The sequence below is a fragment of the Ovis aries genome, chromosome 2 (genome assembly GCF_016772045.2).
Source record: "Ovis aries strain OAR_USU_Benz2616 breed Rambouillet chromosome 2, ARS-UI_Ramb_v3.0, whole genome shotgun sequence".
NCBI classification, from domain to species: Eukaryota; Metazoa; Chordata; class Mammalia; order Artiodactyla; family Bovidae; genus Ovis; species Ovis aries.
The window spans coordinates 131428398-131454584 of record NC_056055.1 but is presented as its reverse complement, the minus strand read 5'-3'; the positions used below and the strand labels follow the sequence as shown (position 1 = coordinate 131454584).

The 26187-nt window shown below is 36.7% G+C and overlaps 1 protein-coding gene across 1 annotated transcript in view; it reads right to left on the bottom strand.

Annotated features, from left to right (window-relative positions):
* Nucleotides 1–26187, bottom strand: part of TTN (titin) — a 277391-nt gene that overhangs the window by 146294 nt on the left and 104910 nt on the right. Inside the window, exons 104-142 of the mRNA XM_060409682.1 lie at nucleotides 25836–26096; nucleotides 24033–24242; nucleotides 23747–23824; nucleotides 23614–23640; nucleotides 23156–23215; nucleotides 22528–22611; nucleotides 20695–20766; nucleotides 19506–19559; nucleotides 18253–18657; nucleotides 17736–17798; nucleotides 17301–17378; nucleotides 16615–16692; nucleotides 15943–16035; nucleotides 15632–15712; nucleotides 14534–14611; nucleotides 14053–14136; nucleotides 11563–11646; nucleotides 11258–11338; nucleotides 11033–11113; nucleotides 10779–10862; nucleotides 10427–10528; nucleotides 9889–9993; nucleotides 8019–8099; nucleotides 7760–7828; nucleotides 7444–7527; nucleotides 7199–7282; nucleotides 6542–6625; nucleotides 6236–6319; nucleotides 5410–5490; nucleotides 4902–5117; nucleotides 3895–3972; nucleotides 3612–3686; nucleotides 3312–3404; nucleotides 2469–2546; nucleotides 2104–2274; nucleotides 1811–1894; nucleotides 1361–1438; nucleotides 748–852; nucleotides 409–492 (exon numbers count right to left, since the gene is read on the bottom strand). Coding sequence (XP_060265665.1) covers nucleotides 409–492; nucleotides 748–852; nucleotides 1361–1438; nucleotides 1811–1894; nucleotides 2104–2274; nucleotides 2469–2546; nucleotides 3312–3404; nucleotides 3612–3686; nucleotides 3895–3972; nucleotides 4902–5117; nucleotides 5410–5490; nucleotides 6236–6319; nucleotides 6542–6625; nucleotides 7199–7282; nucleotides 7444–7527; nucleotides 7760–7828; nucleotides 8019–8099; nucleotides 9889–9993; nucleotides 10427–10528; nucleotides 10779–10862; nucleotides 11033–11113; nucleotides 11258–11338; nucleotides 11563–11646; nucleotides 14053–14136; nucleotides 14534–14611; nucleotides 15632–15712; nucleotides 15943–16035; nucleotides 16615–16692; nucleotides 17301–17378; nucleotides 17736–17798; nucleotides 18253–18657; nucleotides 19506–19559; nucleotides 20695–20766; nucleotides 22528–22611; nucleotides 23156–23215; nucleotides 23614–23640; nucleotides 23747–23824; nucleotides 24033–24242; nucleotides 25836–26096 — 3972 coding nt within the window. The remainder of the gene's footprint in view (nucleotides 1–408; nucleotides 493–747; nucleotides 853–1360; nucleotides 1439–1810; nucleotides 1895–2103; nucleotides 2275–2468; nucleotides 2547–3311; nucleotides 3405–3611; nucleotides 3687–3894; nucleotides 3973–4901; nucleotides 5118–5409; nucleotides 5491–6235; nucleotides 6320–6541; nucleotides 6626–7198; nucleotides 7283–7443; nucleotides 7528–7759; nucleotides 7829–8018; nucleotides 8100–9888; nucleotides 9994–10426; nucleotides 10529–10778; nucleotides 10863–11032; nucleotides 11114–11257; nucleotides 11339–11562; nucleotides 11647–14052; nucleotides 14137–14533; nucleotides 14612–15631; nucleotides 15713–15942; nucleotides 16036–16614; nucleotides 16693–17300; nucleotides 17379–17735; nucleotides 17799–18252; nucleotides 18658–19505; nucleotides 19560–20694; nucleotides 20767–22527; nucleotides 22612–23155; nucleotides 23216–23613; nucleotides 23641–23746; nucleotides 23825–24032; nucleotides 24243–25835; nucleotides 26097–26187) is intronic.

The following is a 26187-nucleotide window of genomic DNA, read 5'->3' as shown; positions in this document are numbered from 1 at the left end:
CATGTCTTAGAGCAACAGACATACAAAAGAATCACGAAATATCTGACTTAAATATTTCTAACAAGACAGACAATTGTTTAAACCACATAATGTTATGGGAGAATTTATATACGGATATATATAAATGTTGGACTTCCCCAGTGGCGCATGGTAAAGAATTCGCCTGAAATGCAGGAGACTTGGGTTCGATCTCTGGGTTGGGAAGATTCCATGGAGGAGGGCACGACAACCCACTCCAGTATTCTTGCCAGGAGAATCCCCATGGACAGAGGAGCCTGGCGGGCTTTAGTCTATGGGGTCACAAAGAGTCGGACATACCTAAAGTGACTGAGCATGCATGCAGGCATATGTAAATGTAAGGGTTCCCCCCCCACCCCACCAAGGACTTTACATGATGAAGTGATGTACCTTTTGCTGGTGGAGCTTCTACTTTCTTAGGAGCAGGAACCGGCACCTTCTTCTCAGGCACAGGTTTCTTGGGCACTTCTGGCACTTTAAAGAAATGATTAGAGAAATAGTTGATCCAACCTAGAATTTTGAATCCAAGCATAGTCTCAAAAAGACTATGACAAAGTCATAAGAGTATGACCACATTGTTTCAGGAAGCATTTTACTTTTAAAATAAAATCTTTTCTTTTCCATGAAGGAATACTAAAGCATTGCATCTCCAAGTAACACAGAGTTTAATTATTTACTCGTGAAAATTTGAAGTGTAAAAAATGTTTATGACATTGCAAGTTGATGTACCTTTGGCAGGCGGAGCTTCCACCTTTTTGGGAACTGGCACTGGCACTTTCTCCTCTGGTACTGGCACTTTCTCCTCTGGCACAGGTTTCTTGGGTACTTCAGGAACTTTAAAGACATAAAATAGGGTTAGTGTTACATTTTTCACCCATAAGTAAGAATTTAGCGATTTCTGGTCTATTGAAGTATCATAGATATTTGAACAATTTCACTTGAAGATTGAAAATAATAATTATAATAGCCACAAAACAAAGGCCTGGAAATGCACAAAAATTAAGATAAAGAACACTGAATAAATGTAGACTGCTATTAAAGACAACACACAATGTCTGGTAAATGATGATTTTGCCCATCTTCATATTACAATAAAAATGTATTTTATTCTAAGAACTTGACACTAAAGAGGAGGAGTCAAACATCAATCACCAGTATGCTTTGATGGTAAAATTCAGAGATAATACACAATAAACTGCTCCAGTTACCAGCTGGGGGGGTCTTTGTCTTGGCATTAATACTGTTAATATCATCATGGGGTAAGAACAGATGTGGCTCACCAAGTGATACTACATGGGTAAATTATTACATTATTCCACCGATGTATTACAAAGAGATGTACCTTTAGCTGGTGGAGCCTTCTCTTTCTTAGGAATGGGCACAGGAACCTTCTCCTCAGGCTTCTTAGGAATCTCAGGCACTTTAAAGATATTGTTTATTGATAAGTTCTTGCTACCAGTAACAACATATCCACACAAAGGACAGTGAACAAACAACAGGACAGTTTCAAACAACAGAGAGTAACAACTCAAAAGTTTTGAACTCAGAAGATGGCTATCTAGATGCAGATTAAGCTGGGAAAGAATCCGCCTGCAATGCGGGAGACTAGGGTTCGATTCCTGGGTTAGGAAGATCCCCTGGAGAAAGGAATGGCAACCCACTCCAGTATTCTTGCCTAGAGAATTCGATGGACAGAGGAGCCTGGCAGGCTACAGTCCACTGGGTTGCCAAGAGTTGAACATGACCGAGCAACTAAGTTTTTTATACACTCATGGTATGAGTGGTGGTGTACCTTTTGCTGGTGGGGCTTCCTTCTTTTTGGGAACAGGAACAGGTTTCTTCTCTTCTGGAACAGGTTTCTTTGGTACCTCAGGCACTTTAAAGATATTATGAAGAATTTTGGAAATGTTGCAGAAAAAGATATAAAATGTGAAAAGCAATTGCAGAAATCATGCTTCAGCCCCTATAAGTGTCTTTTCCTAATAACAAGCAGAATTGCTCATTGGTGCTAATATACCCCAGAATTTAACCAAACTGGACACTAAAGATGTTGCTGCTTATCCCTTGGTAGGAGATGTAATCTACCTTTGACTGGCACTTCTTCTTCAGTTATGAGTTCCTCTTCCTCATGAATGTACTGTTCTTCATGAACGTACTCTTCTTCTTCTCCTTCTTCATAATATTCCTCTACGTGGGTTACAACTTCCTCTTCAAAGGCAATCTCTTCTGGTTCTTCTCTTTTAGGAACTTCAGGCACTTTAAAGACATTATTTTTAGGTTGGATATTTTCCCAATTACTTGATGAAATGAAGATACATTAGGAACATGGCCATTTGTAATAGAAGAAGGAATAGGCTTCATCTTTCCCACAGAACTTTACACATAGAACTGAACATGAATTTCATACCAAAAAAGACAAACGACACATTAAGAAGAGTACATATAGGTACCTCTAACAGGTGCTGTTACTTCTTTTTTAGGAACAGGTACTTTTTCTTCTGTGACAACCCTCTTGGGCTTCATGGGCACTTGAAACAGTAAGTATAAGGAAATTTTATTTTCAAAAACAGGTCACCCAATTAATGCTCGCTCTACTGTATTTTAAGGATATACAATGATTTTGCTAGTGTTTCTCCTATAGTAGATATATGATTGTTCGACTAAAGAAACTTTATATTTTCCATGGAACAGATTCTGAACCTCACTGGAATAAAAACATACAAAAGTACTCAAGGAGGTCTGGGGTAACCCCAAGATTGTGAAGTAGCGTTTAGTGTCTGATATCTCTTCTTGTCTGAAACATCCTTTACCGAAAAGCTAAATTTACTCCTGGGTAAGTATACTGCCTGAAACTGCAGAGAAGCTGCTTAGTGAAAAGCAGGAGGAAATGGTTAGATACTGAGTTAACTCTTTCTTCAATCTTCAAAACGACTTTAGGGTCAACAAACAGATCTTAAACGGTGGTATATATTGTTATATCATTACATCAATTTAGATGAGTCAGCAATGTGCCAAATGGCCACTGATTTTAAATCCAAACATTGCATTTTATATTCATTGTAGCTGTGTGTTAGGACAGCCATTGCATAAGGAGTTATGGATATATTCTGCGATAACTTTTCCTTTTAAGATAACATTATCTTTTTATTCTGCATTTATAGATTTTTCTATCCAATATCCATCTAACAATTAGTATAAAAGATACAAAACAGTGAGCGAAAAAAGCAAACCATAGCTGCTTAAGTTTTAAGAGAGACATGATAAAAGGCCACAATTGAGGAAGGAAAATATACCTTTAGCAGCTGGTTCAGTCACCTGCTCTTTTTCACGTTTGGTAACTGAAATGTGTATTTTTTCCTCAACAACTTTCTTTGCTTCTTCAGGTGCTTTAAAGATATTAATCATTAAAGACCATTAAAACCAACCCACACGAATATCATGTAAATAAAAATTCATGAAACATGGAGAAAGGTAAGAATCAGCACCAAACAATACACTCAGTAAAAACAAAGAACATCAGACAAGGTAGTAAGACATGTTTATAGACTGTAAGTGACAAAGATGTTTCTGGTAGTTATTCTGCTGCCATGTACCTTTGGGAGGTGGAGGTTTGAGTTTCTTAGGAATGAGCACTGGCGCTTTTTCTTCAGGGACCACTTTCTTCGGCACTTGAAAATATCAACATTAACAGATTTAAAAACCCGATCCAGACTTTTTAAGAGCAGTAAGAAAAAAAATAAAGAAATACGACGTGCAACATAGGGATCCCACACACACACACACGATTGGCACACTGCCACTTCAACACGGATTTGTAGCTGGACAGACATGGAAGAACCACAGGTCTCATCACTAATAATGTTTTTCTGACTCTACCTTTAGCTGGTGGAGCCTTTGGTTTTGTGGGAACTGGTTCTTCCTGGATAGGCTTTACTGGGACGGGCTTCTCGGGTTCTTTAAAAAAATATATACAGGGTATTTAATGTTAGACATTTTTATGTTAGGACATAAAAAAATGATATTTCTTCAATGGACACAAAGAATTAAAATAATATATCTTATCTACAGCATAGCCATAGCCTTGAGAGGTGAGTAAGAATTAGAGGTTCAGGTAGAATAAGGTATAAAAGACTTAAACAAGCTTTTATTGCTATTTCTTCCTTGCTAATTTAATTTACTTCAACTAAGTAACTGTGACTCTTTTACATATTATCATTTCACTTGAGGTAGACAACATCATGGTTAAACTCCTTCCCATAAATATTTGTTTTTAATTCTATTTGCAAAACTATATAGAACATTCTCAAAGTTAGGCTATGGAACAACAAAAATTGAATAAATGAAATAATATTGATGCATTCTGAAATCCAATAGAATCTTATTCCTACAAATTTGATCTGCACAATGATAAAACACAATAGTTTGTGTTGGACTTTCCTGTCTTTATTTTTGAAGGAATCTTTGTTATATTTAATGAAGGGAACTCCAAGGGTAGGATGTTTTCTCAATAGGCTATCCTGTTTGATAAAAACAAGCTTCAGGATGAAAGAAGTTCAGAAAATTTTGGTCATGTATTGGAACGATCAAGGGTATTTGCAGACAGACTCAGCCTTTTGGAGAAGGAAATTTAGTTCCATTTGTTTGCTATTAGTAAAAGCAAAAAGGAGAGGGAAAACAGATTATGCCCAGAACCAAACTCTAACAGTAACTTTACAGGTTATAGAGAATTTTTTTTCCTAAAAGTTATCCAAGAAAGAAAATTCTGAGTTTCCCAAACAAAACAAAGTTCTTTTCAAATTTCTTTGGGTATTCAAAACTTTATCCTGTCCTAATGTCATTTGCATATATTTAATGTGGTGTCAGGTATAGAGTTCTGCTCATACCTGTGACATACGCTTCATGTTCTTTATACTCTTCGTAATGCTCGAATTCACGTTCCTCATACTCTTCATACTGATCATATTCTTCTGTTGGTTCATACTCCTCAAATTCTTTATAATCGTATTCTTCATATTCCTCATATTCTTCTTCCCGTTCTACTGAAACAGTTTCTTCCTCTTTGGTGTAAGCCCATTCTTTCTCTGCTGTTACAGTAACTTCTGGAACAATATTGACAACAGCAGCATTTTACTTGAAGCCCATAGGGACCATAGTGACAATGTGCTGTGATCTCATTTCCTGGTAATGGTCTCATGCACTAGTTATAGGAGACCTTGACTGTCCTTCACTGGCCAAGGTATTACAGAGTGTACAGTTGCTATTTACAAATTCAAATGTTAGATTCCCTGCCTTTAGTCAACAACCAGAAGGATGAGACTCAAATTAGGAACGAACAGGCAAAGAGCTGTACAGCCATGCTTCGTTTTATTATTTAGTCAAAGCACAATATACCTTTAGCAGCCGGAGGTTCTCTTTTTGCAACCTCAATGGATACCTTTTCTTCTTTAACAGCTCTTTTCCTGAGTTCAGTCACTTTAAAAAGAGGAATTATTGAAAGTGAATCACAAGATTCAAAATAATGCGTGTTAAGAGAACTTGTATGTGCACAATCCCATGGCAAAGATAACCATAACCATGTTCCTTGTTTAAATGTTTCATTTAAGCAGTAAGAAAACTCTATGGCCTAAGAAATAAACATGGTGTAACATATATATGAATGCTTTTTTCTACGCTACTTAATTAAAAGACTTTGAATAACTTTAGGAAGATCAAGTAGTAATTCTAAGAGCACTAAAAAAAGATAAGTGGACAGCATAAACAATGATATCAAGCAACCATTAGACAGAAACTTATGTTACATGAATAGTTTCTTCATTTTAATTCTGAGGTATTTCCATAACTTCTACCACCACAATGTAGAAGATCGAGGATTTAAATTTTTTTAAAATTTCATCCAACGTTGCCACACAAAACAAGCATTTCAGCAAAGGACACCAGTATATAGACAAAAAAACATTAAAAGACAAGTACATTTTAAGGGAAAGTATCTACACATGTGTGGGTGAGGTTTCATTTTTTGTTTGTGTTTTTTTTGAGGAGAGAGAGATTTGAGTACATTTTCTGGTATCAGAAATGTTTAGTTTTGAGATGATATGGAGTAGCATATGTATATTAATTACTTGGCAATACATAAATTATTTTGTCTAGGGATTTCAGTTCCACTAGGTGAGTTTCAATGCTTATAAGCTTATTTTGACTTTTGGAAAAGTTGGTGTACCTTTTGCTGGTGGCTCCTCCTCTTTTCTAGGCTTGAGTTTTGGAAATTTCTCTTCTGGAACAGCTCTCTTGGGTTCCTCAGGCACTTTAAAGACAGATTTCACTTTAAAGAATTGTTTTCCTCATTCAAACCACAAAATGGTAGTTGTGTAACAGCAATTCAAACATAAAAGACTTGACATTTTCGTGATTTCAAACAGAAAACAATGATAACAATGACAACAAAAAACCAACACCCATAACTAGTGTATTTCGTAAAGAGAAGAGGGTAAGCAGAACATTCTGGGTATCAAAAGACCCCGTGTACCTTTTGGTCTTGGAGGCTCCACTTTTTTAGTAACAGCAACATGAACTTTTTCTTCCTGGGTAATTTGCATGTGCCTCTCAGTCACTTGAAAGATAATTTTAGGATTATGGAGTTGTATTACTTAAAGTGGAATTTTAAAAAGTGTATTAAGTATATTCAGCTCAGTTCAGTCGCTCAGTCAGGTCTGACTGTTTGCGACCCCACGGACTACAGGACGCCAGGCCTCCCTGTCCATCACCAACTCCCAGAGTTTACTCAAACTCATGTCCATTGAGTCAGTGATGCCATCCAACCATCTCATCCTCTGTCGTTCCCTTCTCCTCCCACCTTCAATCTTTCCCAGCATCAGGGTCTTTTCAAATGCATCAGTTCTTCGCATCAGGTGGCCAAAGTATTGGAGTTTCAGCTTCAGCATCAGTTATAGTAAGCATATTTGCCAGAGGCTTATGTGATTTTAGAATATAATTTTACAAGATACACACAAATAAGCTTCACAACAAGTGAGTAATAATCCACCATAGACAAGGCAATAATACATCAATCATTGTGACCAACATACACCAATAACCTCCATATAGAAGGTGAGACCAGAGGACAGCAGTGAGAGGACGAAAGACAAGACATGTTTCTAGTCGCCGTGCTGGGGACTTCATTTACCTTTGGTGGGAGGAGGTTCTTCTATCTTTGCCACTTTGGGAGGAGCCCTTTTTTCAGGAACTGGTTTCTTTGGTTCTTCTGGCACTTAAAAGACATTGCACGACACGGTCAGACACAACACAAGTGTGAAAAACACTAAACACAGGCACACTTATTTCTTGCTAATGTCAAAAAAATTTGAAGAATGTATCGATTTAAGATTTAAACACAGGCATTATTTAAGAATAAACGAAAACCCAATATACCTTTGGCGGGCGGCACTTTTTCCTTTTTGGGAACTGCAGCAGGAATTTTCTTTTCTGGCACAATTTTCTTCGGTGCTTCAGGAACTTTAGAAATATGAGGTTTAAGAATATTAGTCTGCATTGCAGAAGAAGTGCCATTTTTTGGGGGCAAAGAGCTCACTTTATGAAAGATCACACATTGACACAAACATTAATGACTACAGTCAGTTAAAATGTTTACACATAAGTTGGCAAAACTGAGGCAGTTACTCAAACTAAAAGCATTATCATAGCTATAAAGACAAATGCGTCTCATTTCTCTGAGACAGAATTGTACCTTTAGCTGGTGGAGGCTCCTCTACTTTAGCAGGAATTTTCGGTTTGGGTATGATTTTCTTCTCAGGCACTTGAAAAGATTATAAAATATATTTGTAGAAATGTCCAGATTTCTTTTTAATAAAAATTTAAGGAACTTTTAAATTAAACACATATACTGACGTTTGCAATACAGGCAATGAATTAGCTATAAGAGAACATTTAGAATGGGACAAGTCCAACACACACAGGGGCTAGAGTTTATCTAAGAGCTGGTCTACCTTCAGCTGGTTCAGCTTCCACTTCCTCAGAAATAAAGTGCTCCTCTTCTTCTACAATGTATTCCTCAGGCTCCTCCATCACTTTAAAGATATCAATTTTAAATAAGATAAGCCTGTAGTGTTTTTCATGTTCAAATTTAGCTGTACTTTATTAAGTCAAAGAATAAGTAAAATAGTGAATGTTTAACACCTGCAAAATCCCTGGTTGCTCTCATTTATAATACCCAAAGAATAAAACTTTCATCAAAGCATATGCCTTAATAAAGAGTACAGAAACTGTTTCAGTAACTTAATTTTTAAGTGTATCATAAAGATGACAATGCTTGTATTCACAGGAAGAACAGGACAAGCACAAGACATAAGAACAATTCTAGTGGCTAAATTAACAAGAATACAGGAATTTGAAGACAAGTATTAAAAATACGATGACACTAGATTTGAAGGCGCAGGGCAGAAATATATACTTGAAGAATTGTAAGTAGGTTTATAAGAAAGAAAAGACCTGTATTACATAGGGAAAACCTGCTGAGAACTTGGAATCAGGACTCCCCACTGCCCCAGTTTTACAAGAGTAGGTATGGTGAACAAGGTTAACAGTCTTCCTGTGATTTTTGAGTCTGTGTGTATAAGGTTAATTATAGAATAGAGAGATCTAGTTATGAACATTAGGAGTAAACTTAACAGGCTACCTATCTTTTCCTTAAATCTTTTGGACTTCATGAAAGCATAAGAATATCCTGCAGTGTCTTTCCTTTTAATTAGAGTCTATAGTATTAAAAGAAATTTATAATGCATACTGTCAAAGGCTGAAATTAGATTTATGCAATGAGAACTTTCCTTGTGTACATCTTAAGCTTTCCCAAACATTTCTAGAAGGGATAGGACCCTTGGGATCCATCAGATTCCTGACTTGTGCCTGACATCTCGGCCTTTCCCAGGAAGCACAACAGAATTGGAGGGCTTCCTCCAGGGAGTCAAGTCTTCTCTGTTCTAAGGCTTTCCATCAAGATTGCACATCTGGATTTCACATGGTGTCTCCTTCCAAGTGGGGAAGAGTCAGGACCCCTTTTATTAGCCAGAGACATATATTTCAAGGGCATCTGACTGTACAGTTCCATTCACTGCTTCATTAGGAAGACAGTACATTTATTAAGAAACTTACTGATTAATCTTTAAAGCAGAGGTACATTAAAACTTTCTTAGTAAAGTTCTTTCAGATATACTGCTTTGGCACAATGCTGAACTTTAGCAGCAAACCTAGGGCTGTCTTAATTCATTAAAAAGGTTGAAATAAACCTTGTTGCTCAGTCCTTAAACCATAGAGAACTAACATTATAGGCACGTGAACATCTGAATAACAGGCTGATCTAATAAAAGATATTTCACGATTGCTCTCTCCATACATGGAACACCGGAAAGGCCTACGTGCTCAGGGCTTCACTCTCAAGCCCGGCCAATAAGGTAATCTAATTCCTTGTTCATTTAAAATATGTGAGTCAGGCTACATTATTGAGTTGTGCTATCAACACTGTTTTGTGACATCAGACTACATTCAGCTCACCATACTGAAACCAAGTCCCATCTACCGAAAGGGTAACTGTATATGAAGATAACGGCACCTTTAGTCACCTATTTAGTTAAGTATGAAGCCGTCTCCTATATAGCCAAGTTAAGAGGGGGTGGACAATAAATACACTGGATGTTTAATTAATGCTCCTGAATCTTGTGGTTTGATCAAAAGACACATTAAATAAGGCCAGTAGATGTTCGCTGAATTTGTATCACTTTCATTAATCTGAGTACACAATCTGGGGAGGAAAACAGCTTATCAAGACTCCAGGTCACCACTAGCTTTATTTGCATTTTTTACCTTCATATGCTGTAACCTCCACTTCTTCCTCCTCCTCTCTTTCCTCTTCTCTATAAACTGACACGGATACTCTTTCCTCTTCTTCTGAATAACTCCATCCCTTCTCTGCAGATATTTTAAAAGATGAGATTTAATTTAAATTCCACCTGAAGAGTCCGTTGAAGTTCAGATAATAGCCGTGTGTTCCCTACGGGAGGATAATGTCCTTCTATCTGCTTAGGGTGGAGCTTCATAGGACTTCCTCATTGCAACCAGGAAGAGAGCTGGTTTCGGAAGAGGGGATGGTAGAGCCCACAACCAAGAAGAATATTCAACTTATGCCCAAGTGTGGCCCCATCCACGTTTATCCCACATTCACCATCCCATTCACCCTCTTAGAATGATTCAGGACCAATGCAGACACAAAACACTCAGTCTCAGAGACTACAGTAGACAGACAATACTTAGCATGACTTCTAAAGTAAACGATGCGGCAAGAAGAAAAGACTCGCAGGGAACACACGCAAACTCATTTCTCCCCTCACGCCTGATTATATACCTTCGTGTCGCATGACCTCCACTCTCTGAGGAACTGTGATGGATACTTTTTCTTCTGCAGCAAATCTTTTTTCTTCCATGACCATTTTCTTAGAAACTTCGGCTTTAAGAAAGCATTAAAATTAAAGCTTAAAAAGCAAGAGTCTTAATCAAGAGTCTCCCTAAAGTTAGGGGAAGATTTGCCCAGTATACCACTCTCCCTAACAAAGTGGAAAACAAGTCACATATCACAAGTACATGCACACAGAAATTCTATCCAAAGAGAGACAAGGGGTCAGTACAAGAAGACATCAGGTAGGAAAAAGAATTCACTGGCTCCAAGGTTTTTGTCAGAGGCATGAAACAAATCCTACCTCGAGGAGGAGGGGCTTTCTTAGCGACTGGAACTGGCACGGGAACTTTCTCCTCCGGGACAGGTTTCTTAGGCACAGCTGGTACTTTAAAAACATGGTCCACTTTCAGAACTTCAGTGTTATTTCACTGAAGCTCAACACCAAACACAGATACACACTCACGATGCACACATATCACAGAACTCACAAAATCATCATTTGCCTTGGAACATAAAATCGTAAAGAGGGGTCTTGGAGAGAGAGAGAGACAATACCTTTCGGTGGTGGGACTTCCTCCTCTTTCCGAGGGACAGGTCTTTTTTCTTCGGGAAGTTTCTTCTTTGGTATTTCTGGCACTTAAAGGATAGTATTGGATTTAAAAATTCTCAGAAAGGCAAAGGAAATGAGCAACATAGAACTGGCAGGCCCACTAAAGAAGACATGCAACTAAAGAAGCCTGAAGAGAAGGCACGTTTATTTCATGGAGATGGATGAGGTACCTGCTGGTGGTGGAGACTCCTCTCTTTCGGTGACAATGGTTATTTTTTCTTCTGTGACAACCCTCTTCTGTACTTCAGGAACTTGAAAAGACATGAATTTTTAGCGTTGCCTTTTGCATTTTCCAAAGTAGCTTATGCACAGTTATTTTGTAAGAAAGTAGGCAGGTAGACAGACAATTTTGTTGAATTCTTACACCATAAAACATTCATTTTGAATTAAACTAAATTAACAGATGATTAAACACAAAAATGTTTTATATTCAAGACATAAAGATAGGGCTTCCTTACTAAGTAAGTCACTGTACCTTTAGCTGGTGGAGCTTCCTTCTTCTTTGGAACGGGAACAGGAACCTTTTCTTCAGGAACAGGTTTTTTGGGCACCTCTGGAACTTAAAGGTGTTAAAATACAATGTTAGTTCAGATTTATATCACTTTCATGAATAGATATAAGCATGAACACAAATCTTTATGTAGTTCATTAATGCTGTTATAGATTTTATGTATAGGCAAAATAATGCAAAAAATTAAAATACAGTGTTCTAAAGGCCATGATACAGTGTTCCAGAGGCCATGGTAATGTCTTATGTGATATTACAGAGACATTTAGGCAGCTAAAAAGGAGAGTTATATACACAGAAGTATGTATACACAATTTGCTGCTGCTACTGCTATACTTTTGATAAAAATCAGTAATTACAGAAACAGTGTAGAGTATGGATACAGTATACAGGAAAATCTCTTTATGCTTTGTATTGAGAACAGGAATCTGTAACAACATATATATTTTGGGTATATTTTACCCAAGACTATCTTAGACTTGGAGAAGGGCATGGCAAACCACTCCAACATTCTTGCCTGGAGAATTCCATGGACAGAGGAGCCTGGCAGGTTACAGTCCATGGGGTTGCACGACCGAGTGACTAACATTTTCACATCTTAGACCAATAAGTCATTAGAATGGTTGTGTATATATCGTTATTATTTTTTTCTATTTCTCTTCTGGGTTTTTTTGTTTGCTTGTGCACCTGTAGTGTTTACAAAACTCAGGAAACACTCTTGTGCTAGGCTAGTCCTCTCAATATGACATTGAAGTGTTCATTTGGTTTAAAAAGAAAAGACTATAAAGAACCAAACATACTAACTTGAAAAGATACATGCACCTCAATGTTTATAGCAGAATTATTTATAATGCTAAGATATCAAAACAATTTAAGTGTCCATCTATAGATGAATGAATAAAGATGTGGTATATTTTTAAGAATGGAATGCTACTCAGCCATAAAAGAAAGAATGAAATGTTGCCACATAAAAACATGGATGAACTTGGAGGGTATTATGCCAAATGAAACGTCAGAGAGCAACAAGTACTGTATGATATCACTTACATGTAGAGTCTTATGAAGGATACAGGATGCTTGGGGCTGGTGCACTGGGATGACCCAGAGGGATGGTATGGGGAGGGAGGTGGGAGGGCGGTTCAGGATGGGGAACACGTGTACACCCATGGCAGATTCATGTTGATATATGGCAAAACCAACACAATATTGTAAAGTAATTAGCCTCCAATTGAAATAAATTTAAAAATAAATAAATAAATAACAAAATAGTGAACACAACAAAAAAGAGACAGACTCACAGATATAGAGAACAAGTTAGTGGTTACCAGTGGGGCGAGGGAAGAAGGGAGGGGCGATACAGGGGTAGGGATTAAGAGATACAGACTATTATATATAAAATAAACTACAAGGATACAGTGCACAACCCAGGGAATACAGCCAACATTCCAAAACAATTATAAATGGAGTATAACCTTTAAGCGTTGTGAACCACTATATAGTACACCTGTAAGGTATAGAGTATTGTGTATCAACTATACTTCAATTGAAAAAAAAGAATACCTCTCCTCCCCCCGGGATTCTGAAACAGCCGAGAGTTTGAGAAACAGAAGCAGACTTGATTCAGGATGGAAACGGAAAATTGAGAAGTCAGGCGAAAGAGAGCACTACATAAATGCATGAGCCTGCTTTCTTCCAAGCTGGATGGCACTGGATCTCCATAGCTGACCAGCTCTGTGCAGTTTTGTTGCTTCATCACCTCCATAGAGTAGTGTCTTGCTATCACTAAAACCCCCCAAACCAACCAAATCCAAAATCAAAGCCAGAATGAACACTTTTGAATCCAAACACACCTGTATGCAAGATCCCTTCACTCACTAATCAGATAACTGCAACATCTGTGGCAAGTGCCTATGCTCAGTTAATGTCTAGAGAAATACGGTGAAAGTCGCTGCCAAAAGTTGCTGCTTCCAATTTTTTAAGAGTAGGCCTCATTGACTTTTCAGAAGAGTGGCTGTTACCAGTAACACAGCAACATCTTTACCTAGTTAACATTCAGTTCTACCAAACTCCCTCCTATTAATCTTTATCTTGTCATAACTCATGAAAGTGTGTTTTTTTTTTAAATTAAGAAATGGTCACATAGTTGAGGAGTGAAAGAGCTTTTCCTAGAAACATGCCCTGTAGAAAATGAATTTCACAAATACTTTTTCTTTCTCTAAGGGAAGATATTAAAAATTTAAGACAGCAGTTTGATATAGTTACTTTTTAAAAGTGACTCTATTGTTCAGTATCATAAATAATGTATGTCAAGAGTAGAGCCCCAAAGCTGAAAAACAAATGAAAAACACTAGGGACATAAAAGACACAAGATAGACAGCAGAGTAAGTACGAAGACTGTGTAAAACAAAGCACTGGCGTTTGGAGCAAAGGGGCAGCCCGTGATCAGGTCTGGTGTACCTTTTGGGGGAGCAGCAGGCTCCTTCTTGGGCACGGGAACTGGCTTTTTCTCCTCTGGCACAGGTTTCTTGGGAACTTCAGGAACTTTAAAGACACCATTGTTGAAACAATATTGAGAACTCGAGTCTCCTTCTGAGACACTTAAGATTACGTTAAATCATAAATCCTCAGTAAGAGTGAAAGAATTTAGGAAGTAATTTAATACTCTCTACCCGTGATGAAAATACACGCCAAGTACAATACCGTAGAGACATTACGCATATTACATGGAGTTGACAAAGACCAAATTAGCATGGTCTGGAGTCTAAAAGTGTTACTGACATTTGTATAACATATTACCACAAATTAATGAAATCAGTATACACAGGATTAAACTATATTACAACCGGTTTACAGATGCTATCTCATTAACACACAGATCCAACAGAAAAAAGTACAAGAAGACAGACACTACTAATATTTTTCAAAAACATGATTCTACCTTTGGCTGGTGGGGGCTCCACCTTTTTAGGAACAGGAACGGGGACCACTTCTTCTGGTTTCTTGGGTGGCTCAGGGACTTAAAAAAAAAAGGGTTGTTTTTGAGAAACTGTGCATTTTGACAAGGCATATATTGTTGTAAGACTTAAAGAAAATATTTTCTGGTTTTACACCAATTGAAGGCAACAAAATTAGGTGTTATAATCAAGGGTTAGGGGCAATGGGCTAGCGGCCAGTTAGAAAATGTGCCTGTCACTCATTTTTACCTGTGGAATCTCTACTTTCCCAGAAACAGGCTGGAATGCCCCTTCCTCAGAGGTACAAGGGCCTGTTTCTCAGACACCAGTTTTAGAAACTTCACTTTTATAAAGTCACTGCACTGGAACAATTGCATTCAAATATCTTAAATAATGTTTGTATCCTAAATGTTTAACATCTCGCCTGGGCATAGGAGAGGGTCAGTGGCGGGGGGACGGGAGCCCTAATTTGTCGTCTCGATCAGTTTCCAAGTTCCAATTTCCATGGTGGTGCAAACACATGCATCCTGGCTACCGATCATGACGTCACTGTCATGGAGTTTGGAAGGGACAGGAAGCAGTGCAAAATGATCCAATATTTTCACAACTCAGAGGCAATCCACACAACCTCGGAAACACAGTCATAGTAAAAGGGGGAACTAATGAGTTTTGAGCATTTATTACCATAGTTTTAATTTATTTATTAAATTTTATATAATTTTTAAATCATGGAGGTGTTAAATGCTGGGTAGCAAATTCCTGAAAACTTAACATCAGCTCTCGTGAGCTGGTAGGAGCTTGCTCCAGGACACTGTATTTCTGTTTCTAAATGGCTGGTCACTGGATCGTAAGCTCAGTGAAGTGGGAAACAGAGCTGCTGGGAATTGTCAGTCTTTTCTCCAGTATCCTCCTCATAGGTCTTCTCACCTGCCTATGATTTTCTTTGTATATAGTGGCTGGAGGTCTGTGGACTGTGACTAAATCTATTATTTAAAAGTAACAGATTCAGATATTTGGAACTTTTAAAAAATGTTATTTTGACACTTTTAAAGGATTTTAAACTTGGAATAAATCACTAATACCTTTGGGTGGAGGTTCAATCTTTTTGGAAACAGCAACATGAATTTTCTCTTCGGTAACAGTTTTCTTTTGTACCTCAGGGACTTTAAAAAAAATGTACATTTTAGTTCCTGGTATGCCGTACTGTAGGTGATATTGCAATTTACAAAGAATATTGAAATACGAATTAAAACAGACAACTGTAAAATGAAAAGATGACAAAGACTCACAAGGAGACAGAGATAGCTACAGGAACACAAATTAGATAAGAAGAGAGATAAAAATCCATCTGAAGCCCTTCCAATTGAGCCCCATATTCAAATTTGCCTTGTACCTGTGACTGACACCTCCTCCTCCTCCTCTGTGTGAGTAGCAAAGAACATCTTTTCTTCTGAAATAACCATCTTCTTTGTATGGACAGCAGGTACTTGAAAGAGAGTATTTCACATTAGTATTTCTTTTTCCAGGAAAAGACATCAAATACATGGCGTGTACATTGTATTTAAGTTTTTAGTCGCAGAATGAGTGGGTTAATGTGATAGCTTAAGAACAAATTCAGTATTGACAAAGAAATAAATCGTGTTTTGATCTATAGGGACAAACAACCCATGCAGCCTTTATCAAATATTATTAAATTGGAATCAAATAGAGACAACTTCTTCACATGTGATGCGGTGTTTTCCCAAATCCATTAGGGCTTATTTACATAAGTGAGAGGATGGGAATATTATATGTAATAGAAAACACTGCAAAGTAAAGTTAGAGAACTACTGATTAAACACAAATCCTTCCTTAATTAAAAAATTATGCAATTTTAGAGTGAAACTAAAAACAGTTATTTACATAAATTATATAAATGTGCAACATAAAATGTATATTATATAATATATAATGTCTTTATTTTGGTGATTTCATATTTGTGTATTGTTCAGTAATATATGTACACATATCCATACATGTAAATAGAAATGTTTAAAACTTGTAGCTGAAAGACAAAGATGTATACCTTTCACTTCAATAATCTCTTCCTGCACTGGAGTCCGAGAAGGTTTTTGTGGAACAATCTTCTTTGAAACTTCAGGTACTTAAAAAATATGTACAAATATATTTGTATTGTGAAGAATATTGTTTTGCACAAAATTTAAAAAATCTTAATTTAGATGACTAAATAAATAACTAACATGTGACTATATATTAGTAAACAATTACTTGTGTACACGGTACTTGAAATGTTTTATTATCAGTTTTTTGAAATCAAATTCCTTCCAATTTACAGAGAAAGTTTTGTTTTGAAAAATAGATGTACATAATAGATATTCATTGAAAGGACTGATGCTGAAACTGAAGCTTCAATACTTTTGGCCACCTGATGCAAAGAGCCGACTCAGTGGAAAAGACCCTGATGCTGGGAAAGATTGAAGGCAAAAGCAGAAGGGGGCAAGAGAGGATTAAGTGGTTGGATGGCATCATCAACTCAATGGACATGAATCTGAGCAAACTCCAGGAGATAGTGAAGGACAGGGAAGCCTGGTGTGTTGCAGTTCGTAGGTTCACAAAGAGTCGGACATGACTTAGCGACTGAACAACAACAATGGAATATTTGGAAGGTATAAAAAATATAATGTGGTGGGAAAAAAAAAATCACCAATTCAGCTACTACCCAGAAGCATGAAATGTTTTAAATAATAATACCTTTGGTGACTTGAACTTTTTCTTCCTCCATTCTTCGAGAAGTCTTTTCAATTTTTTCAACTACAGGCTTCTTTACAACTGTAAGCATTTTAAAAAAATTGCAGTACTTTTAGAACTTCTATTAAAATAGTCTCTCTTTTTCTTTCACTTTTTAAAGAGAGAGATAAGTTTGTTGCACTGAACTTCAAGTACAAGCTTCTGTACTTCAAGTATTTTGGCTTTATTTTATGCTTACCAGAACACTTTTTATCATCTTTTTTATGTTTACATTAAATGAAGTAGGTAGATATTCTTAGAAAAAAATAATTGATACAATGAAGCTTCGAGAAGAAGTTGTGTCTATTGGATTAAACTTGTGATTCATACATCTTTGCCCAGCAAGCCATGATCATGTTGTTGATGATGTGATCTATTTAAATAATTCCAATTACATACCTTTAGGAGGTGGTACTTCTTTCTTTTCAGGTACTTTTGCTGGAATTTTCCTCTCACGTGATTCTTTAACAAAAACAGTAATGAAAAGGAGTGGTTGAATACGTAAATTCTAATAAATTGTATCAGTTTGCAAATGATGTAAATTAAGAATAATATGCAACTGTGTAAATTACAGTATTTGGGATCTTTATGGCTAACAGGATTACTCAAGCCCGATTTAGAAGCAAGATCAAGCAGAGATAGCAAGGTAGTGAAACTAAAACTTGAACTTCCACATTAGAAAAGAGCACTTGGAATTCAGTCTTAGTAACAGGACTAAATGATTCAATTTACAATAACAAAGCATGGAAGTAGCTCTGAAGAAAAGAATTCTTTTAAAGATTCTAAAGATTTCTAACTTAAAAAATGGAAACGGTCTTTTCATCTATTTCATATTCATTACGAATCAGGTTAATAACCTTGAAAATAGAATTGAGCAACAATGAGAACAAGAGAAAAAAAATCACCCAACTAATACCTTCATAAACCTCCTTTTGAACTTGGACGACTTCTCTCTCTCGGTAAGTCTCCTCCCACTCTTCCTCTCCTTCATCATAACCTTCTTCCCTTTCATAGTATTCTTGCCCTTCTTCAAAATCTTCTTCCCATTCCTCATGAACTTCCCTCTTAGCTTCTACCTGGGCCTCTTCGTACTCTTCCTCTGGTTCCTCGTAATAAGGTTCTTCATATGGCTCCGTATACGGTTCCACCTCTAGCTCATCGTAAGGTTCTTCCAAAGATTCTATGTAAACTTTCTTCTCCTCGTAGACTGCTTGCTTTCTCTCATATACAGCTTCTTTTTCTTTCTGAACCTCTTTCTTTCTGGTTATGGTCATTATTTTCACTTCTTCAGCCTTGGAGGATACATCAATAATTTCAGGTGCTAAAATAAATTAAAAAAGAAAAGATTAGCATATTAATTATATCCACACAATTACTTCACTAAGCAAAAGTCGATGTCATCTAGCAATATCAGCATCTCGGATTTTAGCATCAATTTGATTATTTATGTTTTCTTTGTGTTGTGGTTCTGCTTAAATTTTTGTTGATTATGGAACACAATCAAGAGGGACAAGAGACAGTCTACTCTTAATCTGAGGATTCCTCCCATGTGTACAAAATGGCATTCAGTAAATATTCTTAAATGAACACATCTTCCATTGTTTTGTGGGAGCTCCAATTTGTAAAACTCTTAGCTTTTTTTCCCATGGAATATCTTAATATTTGATCATTATATGGAATTTATATTTAATATTTCTGCAGCTACTTACAATTCCAATTCTTCTTTCAAAAACAGTACTAATTTTAAAGCTACAGTTTTTAATATCGAATATAACTCTTTAGTCAGTTGAATAAAGATAATATTTGAAATTTTGTAACTAAATCAATTAGTTGCTTCTGTACGACAACTTTAAAAATACTAAGGCTAACATTATTCATATGATCCTTAACATCCGTGTTAGCTGCAGCTGAAATAATAAGAGGTGATCCCTCCTTTCTAGCCCTAGCCATTTCTTTCCCTGTGTCTACTGCAGAGAGGCTACATAAACATCTGCCTAGGTTTCTTTCCTGGAATTTGACCAATACAAAGTAGCCATTATTTCTACCGCTAATTTTACTGTAGCAGAGGAGACTGCAATTTTATAATAAGTTGGAAGCCTAGTACATAAGAATACAATGCGGGGGAAAAAAATCTCAGCAAGAAATAGAATATTTAATAATTTCATTTACCTTCTGCTGGAATTAAGGCAGTAGGACGTGGTGGCTTCTTGGGAACCTCTATAACTTTGAAAACAAAATGCAAGTTTATTTTTAGATTATGCATTTTTAATGCTTACTAATCCTACATACCCTTGTTAGTCATTTGTATGATCTGTGAATACTATTTGTATACTAAATGCTTTTACGAGATGCAAATTTGCTTAGCAGAAATGCTCTGCAGTGCCATGCAAATGAAACTATGGAAAGGGTATAACTTTTTTTCTAGCTTAGGTTGATTTAAAACAATTTCTATTAGTATGAAACATAAAGAGAATATTCAGTATGTCTGATACTAAAACATAATGCTAAAAGAAAATAATTTTTTTCAGGGATTAATGATAAAGTTCAGGAACTATCCATGGCTTTTGAGCTTCTCCTTATTCTATAACACTTGACCACTCAGAAAAAAGTCTCAGTGAAGGGGTACCCTGTGCTCCTGAATTTTCCTTCTTTTTAGGAGCTTGCTGTAATCTAATCTTAGCCAGATGGATAAAACCGTTTGCTTAAATTTAGCTATCTATTTTTCTTTCTAAAAATTTCCCAAGTTAACCACAAAAACTTAAAGTAGGTAAACTGATGCCCCGGTAAAAAGTATTTTTCTTCTGTGGGTATTGACATTTAGCTCAGCTGAACCCGGAAAGATGCTGAACTGGGCTGGAGCAACCACTCAAAACTAGCACCAGCCCTTTAAAACATTCTATTTGAGTGACTAGATTTAAGACCATAAGTTGGACCAGAGGGCAGTGCCTTCTTTAAATCACCATTCAGAGATAATAAGAACTCTTTGGTGTGGCCATTGGGTGTCATGGGCAGACACAGGCAAAGGAGGACAGGGGAGGAAAAAAGTGGGAAAATAAAGCTGAGAAAGAGAAAGTGAGGACTGAGTCAAGGAACAGTGCGAGAGTGAGTAAATGAAGAGGTAGTCTTATAAAGCCACACTCTCAGTCTTCCTCTGTCCTTCCCTGTCTGGATTTAAATTCTTTTAACTAAGAGAAAAGCAGTAAGATTGATTTTGGGGGGTGGGGTTGGGTGGTGCTGTGCAGCCAGCAGGATCTTACTTTCCTGACCAGGGGTTGAACCTGGCCCACAGCAGTGAAAATGCCAAGCACTAACTACTGGACTGCCAGGGGATTCTTGGAATTTTGATAAATCATAATACCTTTAGGTGCTGCCTCTTCCTTGGGCTTTGCGACAACCTTTTTAGCATCTTTCTTCACAGCTTTTTTGGTCACTAAAAAACAAGATGTCAGATGTAAATTTTACTAAAATGTTTTCAGGAAACTGGGAGGTATATTGAAATTCATTTTTTCCATGTGGTTTGAATGATAACAAGAGACTCTGTACATTATTGTAAGATGCCTGTTTCAGAAAGATCTTGGACTAGAAAGTAGAAAAATTTGGGGGGAAGGAGAAAGAATATGTCAATGAAAGTGAAAGTCATGTCTGATTGTGATCCCATGAACTGTAGCCCACCAGGCTTTTCTGTCCATGGAATACTCCGGGCAAGAGTAATCGAGTGGGTTGCCAATTCCTTCTCCAGGGGATCTTCCCCCTGAAGATCTTCCCAGCCCGGAGATTGAACCTGGGTCTCCTGCATTGCAGGCAGATTCTTTACCATTTGAGCCACCAGGGAAGCCCACACTGATTTTATGCCTGCTTCAAGTTTTTGAAACATCCAGGGCAAACCCATGTGATATCATATATAGAAAAGGTACACTATTTCATCTTTGTTTCACTTAGGTAAGACTGCTTTAAATTTGTCAGGAATAAGAATAACAAGTGAATTAGCAAAATTAAAGTTCCACCTGTGCTATATTGTGGAAATGTTCTTTTGTTAATGCTAACGTATACCTTGATCCTGGCCCCAGATCATAACTTGATTATGCCTCCTAGTATTCATGAATAATGACAGTGTTTAAAATTTTTTAAATGTGATTTAATTTCTCAAGTTTCCCAGTGGGTACTTAGTCATGTTGACAGTAGTGCTCAAAGCATAAATCACTCATTAAGATGGATTATTATTCCTGACAACAAATATAAGCAGAAATCTATTTTTTGGTATTTGATTTTTGCTCATTTTTACTATCAGAAGTAGATGAAATATAGTTAACTATGTTTATGTAAGTTATAAAAATACTTATCTTTGTTACTGAGATAGTTTAATCATAAAACTAGAAGTGTTTTTTATCTTTTACTAGATTTCCCCTAAGGCTAGCTGAAAATTTTCTCAAGCTTTAGACACCAATCGTAATGGCTATTAGGGGATTAGCCTGGAGGCTACTACTGTAATGGTGGCTTGGCTTTGGGAAAATGTGACCTTGACATGCAGAATTTTTTCCTGATGTTGCTGGGAAAATTTCTGATAACAGTTCTGAACTCCCCAGGACTCTAGAAAAGTCCAGGCAGTCTGTTGATTAATTAGTTGAGAAGGTTCCGGGCACAAACAGTACAACTTATCTACTGAACTATTTAAGAGGGACAATTCCCTGACACACTCAAAAGTTTATTGGCGAGCTCTTTCCTTAGCTTTAGAAAAAAAAAAATCAAAGATATTCTAACTCATATTTTTATAATGAAATAGTGAATTTTAAGGAGTAGTTAACTGTAGTTGAGAAAAAACACAAACTACAATTTTAAACCTGACTATACACTAGCATTTTTTATTTCTATAAGTTTCACTAGGATTTGATTTTATTATTTTATTGCTAAATGGAAGTGAAGTGAAATCGCTCAGTTGTGTCTGACTCAGCTTGCTATTAATGCTTAAGTGATTTTTTTAAAATATTTTTTTTTCTAATGATTTTCAGACTTTTAGGCACATGTCCAACACATTTAATTAATACTAAAATCATGTAACTTACATTTTGAAAGGCAATTCAATCTGCTGACCACTAGAGGGCCAACATGTTGCACTAAACAACATTTTCCAGGTCTGTATACTCAATTATTAAATCCTATATTTTGGCATTTAGGTAGCTAACATATAATATACCTTCAACACGTTTTGCTGGTGGTTTCTTTTCTTCAGGTAATGGTAGCAAAAGAGGGATGGGAGGAACAGCTGTAGGAGGAATTTCTAAAAAACATAAATGCCATCATAAGTAACATGGTTTGGCTTCTCATTTTGTGTGAAATACAATGAAAAGTCTCATGCATTTCTTTCAGTTCTTCAAAGGTGGTATAGTAGCAGATCAATAGTCAGACCACATAAAAATAGCATCTATTTATAATTGCAACTACTCTTTTGCTTTGATTTTTAATTACACCGTGAAGAAGATAAAGTGGGAGGATACTATGGTTTGGCACTGGTAACTTTCTAGTGGTAGGTAGCATATTGCTTGTTTTTTGTTTGTCTCTGGCTAAGTCGTGTCTGACTGTTGGGGCCCTGTGGACTGTAGCCTGCCAGGCTCCTCTGTTCATGCGATTCTCCAGGCAAGAATACTGGGATGGATTGCCATTCTCTCCTCCGGGGAGTATTCCCAACCCAGGGATCAAACCTGCATCTCCTGCATTGCAGGCGGATTCCGCTGAGCCACAGGGAAGCCCGGGGGTAGCATATTGCTGCTACCATATTCAAGACCGGGGCTGGGGCGGTGGTGGTGGTGCTAGGCCTTTCTTACCTTCTGGTGGTATTGCTCTGATTGGCATGGTTGGAATTGGAACTCTGGAGTCAGGAATATCTGAAAAGAGACATTTAATAATGATAAGCACTGAAAGACTGAAAGCTCAGATATTTATTAGACAACTAAGATGTGTTTGGTTGTTAGGCATTTTCAATAGCAGAATCTAAAATATAGATATGAAGATATTAATATTCTTCTGTAAGCAGCCACACATGCAAATTCATTCCCTGTGACAATCTGTTTTATTCTATGGCCACACTGTTTGACCTGATCCTAAAAGTCAGCTGAATGTGACCTCATTACCTTTCATTTCCTAAACTCATAAAGCCTAACATTGGTATTATTTTCATGACGATAATTTTACTGAATAATATTTTATATTAGTTTGGCTTCTATCACTTACAAATTACACTGAATGTATTGTAAGCAAGGATTGATTATTATTTTTAACTTACCAGGAGGCTTCATCTCAAGTTTGATTTCTGCAAAATAAAAAACAATGATATTTTAAAAAATTTAATAGAATTGTCTTGGCAGGTTACTTTGTCGCCAGAATCGCAGCGTGATTTGAATGGGGTGTTTTCTGACCTTTGGTTGTCAAGTACAGCTCTGCGGTGCTTCTTGCTTCGCCTCTGGGCTCCAGTCGAGCAATTACTGAATAGACACCTAAGGGAAAAAGATCATGAAACCTCTGCGTTCTGATATGTTTGAAAACAACACTTCTTTATTTAAACATAGTATTCATTTATATTCTTCTTTCCTGGGAAACTAACCTAGATAGAGTCATAGAGTATAAGCATAAACTAGAGAATACATACATAAAACAGGAAAAGCTTAAATTATATATTCACGGGGACATTGTCCATTAAGGTACCTTCATCATCTGGGGTCACGTTGTGGATGGTCATATAATGGCAGCGACCATCGTTCCTAAAGTTGTATTTCTGGCTCTCGGTCAGTTCTGTTGGGCCTTTGTACCAAGTTACAATGGCGTCATCGAAGGAGACTTCACATTCGAAGGTGGCAGACTGGTGCTCACTCACAACAATGTTCTGTATGCGCCTTGTAAACTGAATTGGTTCAGCTGTTTAAATACAAAAAGAGTCCACATTTAGTTTGTATGGGAGGGATTTCTTTCATTGTGCTTTTCCCTCAGATGTTCAAAGTCTCTATCTTTTTATCTAATTGGAGAATAGCAGAAAAGGGCTAAAAATATAAAACAAGAAGAAAGTACACTTGTTCGCATCAGTACCAAAAAATTATCTCAATACTTAAGTGTACTCCTGTAAGATTAATGTGGAAAAGTTTAAAGAAATCCTGCAAGTCCTTATAATATTCACATGAAGAAAATAGTCAAAGTACTTATCATCCAGAATAAAACTTAAACTTTAAAAATGTTAGTGAAATGGGGGCTTCAAAAGAAAGGGAACATAAACTTCATCTTACTATATACTTTATTCCCTTTTGAAATTCTTTCCTCTGTAAAATAATTCTGTCTTTCAGGTTCTAGAACTGTTTATTATGTGACCTTTTAACTTTTCTTGTGAAATTATTTTAAACTCAATAGGAAAACTGCTCTTCTAAACTACACAGGATTCATTTTGAAGAGTTCTGAAACCTGCTTTGCAAGCACCAGTGGGCAGGCATGGAATCCACCCCTTGCAAATGGCAAGGTGTACAGGCGGAGACGGGGCTGGAGTGGAGATCCTCCTACAAAATTTCATCTAAAATTCAATGTGTCACAGCATTGTGAGCAGCTTAGATATCATACATAGTCTAGTGAGCTTTTTTTTTTTTTAAAGAAGCATATAAAAAATAGGCAATTATTTAAAAAATAAGTGGTTTCAACTGGATCCTTTAAATTGAAAACTATTAAAAATTTCTGAATTTTAAAATACAACCAGACCTTGATATCAATTGTAGAGCAAGTCAGAGATTTTGAAATGCTTATATAAATAAGAAGGCACATAAGTTGTTATTTCAGCAGCTATAAATGGGTAGCAATGCCTAGAAGTAGAGCCCATCATTAGAGCCAAATGTTGCTGAATACAGTCCAAAGGTGTAGGTCTTTAGGAAAAAAAACTTGTTGCTTCTAAATCTTGACATTCCATTTCATTTCAGAGATTCAGAAGGTTGGAATGTGATCTTCATATGAAATAATTGTTTTTGAAAAACAGGTGCTCATCACATATCACATATATTATTAATTCTCTCTATACAGTTTCATACAGATAGAGTCAAACTGATTTCTATAAACAAAATGTCATCTCCTAGCCAAGACATATAGCCATGAAATCTGGTCCTTTCTCTAAGATTTATTTCTAGGATTCAAAATCAGAGATGTGAGATTTATGGCATTTAGTAGAATTGCAAAAAATTATTGAACTTAGAAGAAATCATGAAATTTATCAGAAATCACTGTTGAAAGGCATATCATAGTTTAGATTGAAATCTACTGGTCAAAAGAACTATAAAAATGAATCAGCACTTATGGCAACACTTCCCTTTTGATTTTGTATAGATTTTGAGACATGAGTGAATGGACTGCTATGAGTGTGTTGGGAAATGAGATCGCACAAGCACTTTCGATACATGTAAAGGCAAGGGTGCAGGGGTTGTGCATAGTATTTGCCTCTGACTGACGCTGTGATAACTCCAGCCATACTCTTTCACCCACCTTCAATTCTGAGCTCTGCTGAAGTTTCGAGGTCTTCGTGTTTGCAGGTGTATCGACCCTGGTCCTCTGCTCGAACATCTGCAATGGTCAGCTTATGGACTTTGTGCTCCACTTCCGTTTTGTATCTACCTTGGGGTTTAAGGATTCTGCCATTTCTGAACCATTCAGATTTTACGTTTGGCACTGAAAACTGGCAGGTCATGGTACAAGTCTGGCCTTCTTTCAAAGTTACATCCTGAAGATGCCGCTCCCAGGCAGGCTCTGTGGGTATAATACAGTACATATTTTGTTTGATACCACATGTGATGTATTCAAAAGTAAATTCATCTCATAAGTTTTTTTTTTTAAAAAT